This window comes from Myotis brandtii, unplaced genomic scaffold (assembly GCF_000412655.1).
Source record: "Myotis brandtii unplaced genomic scaffold, ASM41265v1 scaffold327, whole genome shotgun sequence".
In the NCBI taxonomy this organism is placed as follows: domain Eukaryota; kingdom Metazoa; phylum Chordata; class Mammalia; order Chiroptera; family Vespertilionidae; genus Myotis; species Myotis brandtii.
This window is the reverse complement of record NW_005362585.1, coordinates 586,454-597,177: the sequence shown is the minus strand read 5'-3', so window position 1 is coordinate 597,177 and position 10,724 is coordinate 586,454. Positions and strand designations below refer to the sequence as shown.

At 52.1% G+C, this 10,724-nt stretch overlaps 1 protein-coding gene across 1 annotated transcript; it reads left to right on the top strand.

Moving 5' to 3' along the window:
* The first annotated feature begins 1,283 nt into the window (after positions 1–1,283).
* CFP (complement factor properdin) lies at positions 1,284–6,964 on the top strand. Its single transcript, XM_005871009.2, has 9 exons — positions 1,284–1,579; positions 1,666–1,816; positions 2,728–2,903; positions 3,377–3,547; positions 3,680–3,871; positions 4,063–4,236; positions 4,489–4,680; positions 4,830–4,941; positions 6,630–6,964. The coding sequence occupies exons 1-9, from the start codon at positions 1,507–1,509 to the stop codon at positions 6,793–6,795; spliced, it is 1,407 nt and encodes a 468-aa protein (XP_005871071.1). The 5' UTR covers positions 1,284–1,506; the 3' UTR covers positions 6,796–6,964.
* The last annotated feature ends 3,760 nt before the right edge of the window (positions 6,965–10,724 follow it).

Genomic DNA, 10,724 nt, shown 5'->3' with positions numbered 1-10,724 from the left:
GGGTTAGAGAGTGACTGGGGTGCCATATAAAAAGGGTACCTGGAGAAGGCCTCTGTGGGGGAGGCGACATTTATTATCTGTATCTTCTTTTGGAGTGTAAGCCTCTTGAAGACCAGGATTTGGGGCTGTCATTCTCTGCTACATCCAGTGCCGAGAACAGCATCTGATACCCAATAGGTGCACGGTAAATGTTGGATAAATGTATTTGACAAACAGATCATCTACTATATGCCAGGCACTGTGTTAAGAACTTGAAAAAACCTTATCTCCCAGTCTTCGCAACAAACCCTATGATGTAGGCTCGGGGAGGGGAGGTGTCACCTACCCAACTTTCTCTGCTGGAACATGACCAGGCCGGTTGGTTCCCTCCCAACCCCCTCCGCAGGCCCTGAAGGTGTCCCCAGCTGCACCCCTGGGACTGGGTATCTCCAATTCACTCCTGAATCCTCCCCACACTCTTGTCACTTCCCTTTCTCACTTCCCTTAAGCTGAACTCCCTTCCCCATGCTGACCACAGGGGACCTCTCTTTCAGGAAAGAGGAGGGTGGGTTAAGTCAGGATGCAGAATGAAGCAATGATCTCAATGTCCACTCCACCCTATGAGGAGGGACAACCTGAGCATGCAGTCACCTCACCCTTGTTCACCAGTGCCATGAGATTGATCCTGGCATGGTAGAAAGTATGCATTTTACAGGGCTCAGCCCGGCTGGAGTGGCTCAGTGGTTGAGCATCGACCTATGAACCAGAAGGTCACAGTTCGATTCCAGTCAAGGGCACATGCCTGGGTTGCAGGCTCGATCCCCAGTAGGGGATGTGCAGGAGGCAGCTGATCAATGATTCTCTCATCATTGATGTTTCTCTCTCTCCCTCTCCCTTCCTCTCTGAAATCAATAAAAATATTTTTTAAAAAAGAAAGAAACGGACTCAGGTTCCAATGGTTTGCCCAAGGTTACACAACTAGGAAGTTGGTCTTGCTCCAAAGTCCAATGCTCCATTTCCCTTCACTAGAATTTGTTCAAAGAGCATTGAGTGCTGAAGGGTTGCTAGGTGGGGCATGGGGTGTGGGAATACAGTGACAAACAAAACAGGAGGACTGAGAATGAGTCCAGAAGTAAGGAGAGGTGAGTGGAGGAAGGTGGCTCGTAGGCAGAGGTGACAAGGGAGAGGTGGGAACTGAAAAGTCCTGATGCTCCATTTCCCTTCACTAGAATTTGTTCAAAGAGCATTGAGTGCTGAAGGGTTGCTAGGTGGGGCATGGGGTGTGGGAATACAGTGACAAACAAAACAGGAGGACTGAGAATGAGTCCAGAAGTAAGGAGAGGTGAGTGGAGGAAGGTGGCTCGTAGGCAGAGGTGACAAGGGAGAGGTGGGAACTGAAAAGTCCTGCCCTCCCCCCCCCCACTGCTGCCCTTTGCCCTCCCAGTTCCCCTGCCCCTGGTTCCTCTTTTCCCACTGACTCCCAGCGCACATAAAGCCAGGCGGGGCTGCAGGAGCTCAGTGCTCACCATGCCCACCCCAGCGCAGGCCTCCTGGCTGCTGCTGCCGCCACTGCTGCTGCTTCTCACCCTGCCGGCCACAGGTGAGTGGGTGAGCCTAGCTGGCCCAGGGTGCCCGGGCCCACCAGTAACACCCCTGACCATCCCTCCTCCCCCCACCCTGGTTCAGGCTCAGAGTCCGTCCTCTGCTTCACCCAGTATGAGGAGTCCTCAGGCAAGTGCAAGGGCCTCCTGGGCGGAGGTGTCCGTGTGCAAGACTGCTGTCTCAACGCTGCCTATGCCTTCCAGGAGCCTGGCAGCAAGCTCTGTCAGCCATGCAGGTGAGGGGGACCCTGGGCTTGGGGGGGGGGGGCAGGAAGGACTGTGCAGGGCGACCCAGAACTGGACTCTTTCCTTCTCTGGGGTTCCCAAAGGTGTTTCTGAGGCCCTGATCGTGACCATAGCTCTGGGTTTCTCAGCCTCGGTTCTATGGATTTTTGAGGCCAAAAAATTATTATTGGTTGGGGGGGGGGGGGGGGGGGGGAGGACTGACCTGTGCATTGCAGGGTGTTTTGTAGCAACTCTGGCCTCTAATTAGGTGCCAGTAGCAACTCCCCACAGCAGTTGCAACAACCAAAGTGTCTCCAGACATTGCTGAATGTCCCCTGGGCTGCAAAATCACCCCTGGTTAGAACCACTGCTACAGCTTGCGTGTATTGAGCATTTCCTGCACACTGAAAGCATGGTGGGTGGGGTGCAGCCCAGGTATTTCTGAAGGTGGCTCAAGTCCCCTAATTGTGACGACAGCTTATATTGAGTGCTTACTGTATACAGATGTGTTATGGAGGCGGGAGAGTTTGGGGAATTCTAAGGGCAGCTCCAGGCCCTAATTATGATGACAACTTCACATTCATTGAGCACTTCCTGTTTGCACAGTGGTTGCCCAGTGGGTTTCTGACAGCAGTTCTGGGCCCCTCGTCCTTATATTTACTTATTGCATGCCTGGCACTGCCCTTGGGGGGCTGCCAGGGGTAGCTCCAGGTCTCTGATTGTGAAGGTTAATGATGTTTATTAAATATTTACTGTATGCTCATCTCTTCCCATTTAGTCCCCCAATATCCTTAAGAGGTAGGTACTCTCATTGTTTCACATGTATTTCTCCCACACCCCCGCCTGTGCCTGCCCACACTCACCAGTCCTGTACACTGTCCTTGCCAGCTCATGGATGGGGCATATGTGCTTCTCTCTGCAGGGCCCCAAAGTGGTCACCGTGGTCCAGCTGGACCCCCTGCTCAATGTCCTGCACTGAGGGCTCCCAGCTACGGCACCGGCGCTGCGTAGGCTGGGGTGGACAGTGTCCAGAGAAGCAGCAGCCTGGGGCCCTGGAGTGGCAGCTGCAGGCCTGTCAGAACCAGCAATGCTGTCCTGGTGAGGAGGAGCAGCAAGGCGGCCACACACTGCCCATTCCCCAGTCCTGGGAACAGTCGGGACAGAGCCCTGAGGGTGGGATCGTGCCTGATGTGTGTGAGGCTATAAAGAGGAGGCAGAGTGTGGCTGGAGGATCGTGGTAGGAGGTGAGGTCAGAGGGAGCCTGATCCTAGTGGGCCAGGGTGAGGATGTTGGCTTTTATTTTGATTGATATGGGTTATGGGCAGCGGGGAAACGTGATCTGACTTGGGTTGTGACCTCCTCGCTGTCAGGAGGAAGACAAACTGTGGTGAGGGGTGAAGCAGAGGGTTCCATGTGCAGGTGACTGAAAGAGTCCAGATGAGCAATGATGGTGGACCAAGTGTGACAGAGAACGTGGCGACAGGATTAGCTGATGCGGGCTACAAGAGGAAGCGAGCACCCCTGAATGACACCCCCACCTCCATCCTGTGCCCCTTTCTTCTCTCCCACAGAGATGGGCGGCTGGTCCAAGTGGGGGCCCTGGACACCTTGCTCTGTCACCTGCTCCAAAGGGACCCGGACCCGTCATCGAAAATGTGATGAGCCCACCCCCAAGTGTGGGGGCTCCTGCCCAGGAGTGGCACAAGAGTCAGAGGCCTGTGACACGAGGCAGGTCTGCCCCAGTGAGTGAGGGCAACCACAGGGCACGGGTGCAGACACCCCGGGTGGCTCTGAGGGTTATGGAGGGAGCTGCCAGTGTAGGAGGACTTCAGCATGCATGACCTCACTTGGCCTCTCTCTACCCCTCCCCACAGCACACGGAGGCTGGGCTGCTTGGGGCCCCTGGGGCCCCTGCTCAGGCACCTGCCATGGTGGCCCCAATGCACCTGTGGAAAGACGGAGCCGCACGTGTACCGCGCCTGAGCCCTCCACAAAGCCTCCTGGGAAGCCGTGCCCAGGGTCAGCCTATGAGCAGCGGGGCTGCAGCGGCCTGCCACCCTGCCCAGGTACATAGGGATAAGGCCTCTGACACTCTGCTCTTGATTCAGACACACATGCTCTGCCATTTCATGGCTAAATCTGAGACCGTGTGACCATGTACCTCTTTGTTTGGGGACGGTCTGCCTCAAGGGTCTAAGAGCTGAAGCAGGGAGATTGAAGTGGCCTTTCCTCACTCCTATTCCCCCCCGCCCAACAGTGGCTGGAGGCTGGGGGCCATGGGGCCCAGTGAGTCCCTGCCCGGTGACCTGTGGCCTGGGTCAGACCTTGGAACGACGGACATGTAATAACCCTATGCCCAAGCACGGGGGCCCCTTCTGTGCTGGTGATGCCACGCGGACCCACATCTGCAACACAGCCATTGGATGCCCTGGTCAGCACCTCAAGATGCACCATTTCCATGCCTAAGCCCCCCACCCTTCTCTGCTGCCCTGTTCCTGCTGCTAATGCCTTGGTCTTGCCTTAAATCCCTCCACTCCTGGCCCTGATGCCTTAGTTCCGCTTCCGATCACCCATTCCCACAACTGATCACCGCCACTCTGCCCCCCAGCACTCATCCCTTCCTTTCAACTTCCTTGCTGGCTCCCTTCTTTGGTGCGAGCCCCTGCTACCCTTGTCTCTGCAGTGAATGGAGAGTGGGGACCGTGGCAGGAATGGAGCCCATGCACCCGCCCGAAGGTGTCACAAATCAAATGTCAGGAGATCCAAGGCCAACAGCAACGCGTAAGGGACTGCATTGGCCGCAAGTTAAGTGGACTTCGCTGTGTTGGGGATCAACAGGATATCCGGTACTGCTACGACATCAATCGCTGCTTGTGTGAGTGCTCCCCAGACTGTGCTGTGAGGGTGGGCAGCCCATGAAGCGATGGGGATTTCTGATTCTCTGCCATGGACCCCGTGTCCCTGCAGCCTCTCTCTCACTAACCCCTTGAAACCACTAATTCTGACTCCCTCTTCTCATTGCAGTGGAAGGCTCATGGTCAGAGTGGAGTACCTGGGGGTTGTGCACACCCGCCTGTGGACCCAGCCCCACCCGCTCCCGCCAGCGCCTCTGCAAGGCCCATCTCCCCAACTACGCGTGAGTGAAGAGGCAGAGTATGCCTAAGAAGGGGCAATGATACCGCTATGTCAGCGTTCAGGGCAGGAGAGTCAGCTACCCCCAACCAGGGCTTCTACCACTGGGCCTAAGGTGCCTCCCTTGCCCAGTGCCATTTTTCAGCTTCAGGAAGTGGGGGAAACTAAAGAAGAAGCTGAGAAAGAAAATATTGATGGGAGAGTTAGTAGCCTTTGTGCCCGTAAGTCACACATTCAGTCACTCGGCCATTCCCCCATTCACTTAGTCTTCCCTGTGTCTATTTGCTCTGCTCTCTGTTACCCATGCTTTGATGGGCTTGTTCAGTCACTCATGCCTCCATGGGTGGCTCAGTGTCTCACTCAATGTCTCACTGCCCCCAGATACTTTAAGGCCTTTTTGGCAACAGTTGCAGACACACACATCCCAGATCTCATGGATCTCCCGAGATTTAGGTAGACAGGTCCCTATAGAAGGCATATGAGGAATGCTTGGTATGTGGGAAAGGGCCTGCCACCTCAACCTGGGTCTAGGAAACTGATCAGGCCTCCCCTGACATAAAGGGATCAAGATTGTGTACACAGAGTCCTGGACACAGGTGATCAGTCACTCAAAGTATTTCCCGGTGGCCAGGGTAGCCCAGGTGTGGGAGAGGGTTAAAATACCCACGCATCCCTTCTTATTTCCACACTAGAGGCCCGGTGCACAACATTTGTGCACTGGGCGGTGGGTGGGGGGTCCCTCAGCCCAGCCTGCACCTTTTCTCAGTCCAGGAGCCCTGGAGGCGGGGGGTGTCCGATTGCCGCGGAGGTGGGAGAGGCTCCCACCACTGCCGCTGTGCTTGCCAGCCATCAGCCTGGGTTCTGGCTGAGCAGCACTCCCCCTATGGGAGCACACTGACCACCAGGGGGCAGCTCCTGTGTTGAGCATCTGCCCCCTGGTGGTCAGCCGATTTGCATATTAACCTTTTATTATATAGGATAGTGTGCATCAAACTACTAGATTAAGTGGCTTGTTCCCATCTCATGGAAGGCCTACAATCTGGAAAGTGGTCTCTAGCTATGGGGTTTAGAGTGGGTCCTAAAGATGCATTAGGGGTGTTAAGTGGAGGCATAAAGGACTTGACAGAGTGAGGGAATGAATGGAGAAAGGGGTGATTGAGAAAATCAGGATGTGAGTGAATGCAGGGCTTGCCTAGTGGGAGAAATAATCCAAGCAAAGACCATTCTGGACACGAGACTGAGTCTGGATAAAGAGGAAGAGAGACAGACATTGCCTTGGGGCAGAGATTTGGGCACAACAACAAGGCCCTGAATGCTAGGGCAAAGCATTTGTTTTGTTTTTCCAGTGGGCAGTGGGGAGAGAAATGTAAAGGGTTTTGGATGTAAGAGAAGGTAGCTAATGTCAACTAGTAACAATCATTGGCATTTATTAAGCACTTACTGTGTACCAGACACCACTCTGTAACTTATTTATCCTCAGCCCAGTGAAGTGGGTGTTATTATTATTGTTGTTGTTTCCATTATTCCCATTGTTCAGATGAGAGAAAGTGAGGCACAGGGAAGGTAAAGAAATTGCCCGATATCTCAGTTAAAAATAGTGTTGGGCACATAGTATGCACTCAATAAGAGTTTGTTGAATGCATTCTTGTCTTCCCTGAGCTTCTCCCCTCCATTCCCTCCCTAATGCTTCAGGCCCACTATTACCATCGTGGAAGGTCAAGGTGAGAAGAATGTGACCTTCTCGGGGAAACCATTGGCAAAGTGCGAGTTGCTACAGGGGCAGAGGTTGATGGTGGAGGAGAAGCGGCCATGTCTACACGCGCCTGCCTGCGAAGACCCTGAGGATGAGGAGCTCTAACACCTCTCTTCCATTCTGACCCTCTGGCTTCCCAGACCTCAATAAACCAGCCTCTTCCTCAAGAATGGGGCAATAGCATCTTCTAGGGCACAGCATGTCACAGTGACCTGTTGTGGAAAACTGTATTTTCCACTGTGGCCAGTTTGGCAGGAATGAAGGCAGTATCCATCCATTCACCGCTGCTGAAGCCCCAATGTCTGCCCCCCACACCTGCCCCCCAGTGCCTGGGGTCACCCAGCATGTCCTTCTGCAGAGCTCCATGTTATGGGTTTCCTGTTTGGCTGCTCGCCCTGCCAGGCACTTTCTGATTGGCTGGTGTGCTTGTTATCCATCTCCCCACCTCCTAAAGCTCTCTAGGTTCCCACCCACCAGAGCCTCTGGGCTGGCAAATTCCACATCAATCCCGGGTAAACAGCAGCAGGCAGCAGAGGCAGGGCTGGGGTGGCGCCCCGCTGCACCAGCACCTGCACCCACCCACTCCCAATAGCCCAGCTCCAAGGCTACAATTAGCGGCAACAAATAGCTCTGGAGGAGGGGGGAGGAAGTGCCTATGAGGTGCTCTAAGCTGGAGCGGGGGCAAAGAGAAGCTAGAGTCAGCATCTGCCAAGAGGAGCCCAAACGCAGACACATATTCCTGTTAGCATTTGTTCGTTCCTTCAACACTTATTAGTGTCTACTGTATACTAGAATTAAGTCCGGGCATCTAGGGTGGAGGAGGGCTGGTAGAAAGAGAGGACATCTGAACAAGGGAACAGACTCAGAGTAAGTGACCCTTTCCTTTGAACATTTATTCAACACCTACTGTATACTAACAATAGTCCTGGATACCGTTGGGTATAGGAAAGAAGGGGAGTTGGAGTGGTACCTGTCTCCACAGTGAAGGGAACAAACCCAGACATTAATACCCTTAGCACTTGCTCATTGACTTAACACTTATGAATGCTGGGGCCCTTGTAATGAGACAAAGCATAAGAATCATCATAATTATGGTAATAGCTAATACTTAGAGAGCACTTGCTCTATGCCTGGTAGTATTTTAAGCCTCCATAGCATGCGTTCACTTAATCTACAATGAAACTGTGAGTGTCAGTATTATTATCCCCATTTACCAAGGAGTAAAAAGACATGAAAGGTAGTGGGCTGAACATTTCTGAAGCACCATGTCAGGAGCAGAGTTTAGGACTCAGTGCTGTGAGTGGAGGGGCACCTCTGTGAGGGAGGGTTCAGATGGAAGATTTGTGACACCCAGAGTATGTCAGAATACTCAGTTCTCTGGGTTGATTTCCTCTTGTGTAAAATGGACCAGTTGATGGGTTGGGATGAAGACAAAGTTGATAAATAATCATCTTGGGAGGAATAAGCCAAAATGAGGGGTTCTGGTTGCTAATACAGAGTGTGAGAGAGGTGTGTGTTTGCAAGAAAGTGTAAGTTTGTGTGTGTGTAGTGTGAGGCACATATCTTTGTGTATGTGTGATATGCAGACCTATGGGTCTGTGCAAAAATTAAGGATGTGTCGAGTGGATGTGCAGTGAATGTGAAGTTACAACCGTGTGCGCACCATAACAATGTAAGTTATAGAGGTGTGTATGTGCACGCATGCACATGAGGGCAACATGGATATGTGTGTGTGAGTTATAAACAGAGGTACACACAACAACAAAAAAGCATTCTTGGAGCCACTTCTTTTCAATTCCTGCTGGAGAAGATGGAGACAGTACAGAAGAGCCTTACCTCTGTCTCAAGGAGTTGAGATACTCCTGGGGGGAATCTTCATTCTTCTGTAAAACAATCTATAAAAAAATTAATTTCTGGAAATTGAACCACCTGGAGAAAGGGAATGATGGTGGGGTCCACAAGTACTAGGAACCTAGAAATGGGGCCCCTGGGAAGAGGCAATCTGGTGGCAGATTCCCAAGGAGCCAGAAAGGTCTGTAGACCTGCAGCTGCTCCTTTTCCCCAGAGAGGGCACCATATGTCCAGCACAACTTGTTTGCTCCAGTTATTGAGCAAAAAACTGGGGACCACATACTTCGAAATATTGGGAAATACCTGATTCTTGGGTAGCTCCCCAAAGTGGAGAAAATGAATCTGAAATGGCAGAGAAGGCATCCAGGGGAGAGGGGCAAGGAATGGCCAAAGCAGAGGCCTGGAGGTAAGACCAAAGCTGGCTAGAATGGAGGAGGAAGTAGAGGATGGTTTGGAAATACTTGCCTTGACGACTGTGGGAGCCTATTGGAAGAGGAGATGGAATCTGAGTCGTGGGGGAGGGGACTTCCTGAAGACCTTGATCAAAGATGATCTTTGAAGGGGCAGGGGACATTCCTGGCAGAAGTCATAGCACATGCAAAAGTGGAGGTTGTCTCTTCCCCACCCCACCCTTAGAGGTGAGTCAAGATCATTTTTAGTTTGAAGGCAGGCACTCTGATTCCAGACCCCACACCATTACTACGTTGTTTAAACGAGCCAATGAATTAATGAATGAAGAATGGGCACATGGATAAGTAGATGATTCACCTGAAAATCCTGCAGGCAGAGGAGACTCCACATCTGTCCGTTTCTTGCCATATCTTCTACCTACCTCACTTGGTCCACCATCATCACTCACTATGGCCCATCCAGTCTCTGCTAACCTCTCCAACCCCATTTTCTGCCACAATCCCCCTTGATCAATTTATTGCAGCCACACTGGGACCTCTTTCTGGCACATTCTTAAAAAAAAAGAAAAATGTATGGATCACATGACCCTTTAGGAATGAATTGGAATTATTGAGTCCCTTCATGTGTAAAGTGGAAATGATAATAACCACCCCATAGGATTGTTGTGAGGGTTGGATAAGACTACATGTAAACAGCTCAGTTAAGCATTGGGTACAATCAACAAATTATTCTTTTAAAATGAATTTGTACTTTCATTGTAATCAGGATCTTAATAGGAGCTGACGGACTGGCTTCCACAACCCACCTCTGTCCAGACTATATTAGTAAAGGTCATTTGCTCATGTGGCAAACATTTGGCACCTACTGTGTCCCTACCCTAGTTTGGGTTTGCCTCTGTGGTGCAAAGGGCACTAATTATGCCAGGTGGGTATTGTGGGTTTTGGTTGTGCCCATGGCAAATGATTGGGGGTGTACGGACCCAGTGTGTGTGTAGATGGGGATAGATGGACACATATCAGGGCTAGAGTTCAGGGGATGTGTGTGTGGCTGATCTAGGTTTGTCCATCATTGTCTGTGGGTATGTGTTTTGTCTGGGTATACATACTTGTGTGAGTTTCCCTTATCCTCTGTGTGTTGGTGGGGTGCCTGTGTGCATGTGTAAGTATATACGTGTGCATGTATGCCCATATGTGTTATCCTGGGCTTGTGTGTGTGTGTATAGATACCTAGATTGATGTGTGTTCTCTCTCTCTCTATGCCTTTGTGTGTTTCCTTACTTTTGTGTGTGTCTACATGTATTTCCACATGCGTGTCATTCCCTGTGTGCCTCCAGCCTCCCCTCAGGTGTGTACCCCACCCAAGTGTCCACCTCCACCTAATGTTGTCTAGGCCTCCCCCACACCTCTCTGCCTAGCTGAGCCTGTGTGTACCTGGCAAACTGATCTCCCCGCGGGCTACTCCCACCCCTCGCCCTAAGGGAGTTAGTTATTTCTCTACGTTTGTGTCTCAGGGTGTGCCTCCATTGCCACCCCCACATGCCTTCTGTGGTGACTATCAACACTGGAAACTGAGTATCTGCGGAGGGTCCTGCGTGTGCGTGCGACTGGGTGTGAAGACCAGAATGAAGTGGGGTAGGGTACTTGCCTGACCACCCACTCCGACCCTCCCGACAAGCACCCACCCCACCCCCACTTCCCAAATTGCGCATCCCCAATCGAATGGGGGGGAAGGGAACAGGATGCGGCGTGGCGCGTGCGCACTGCCCCCTTCAG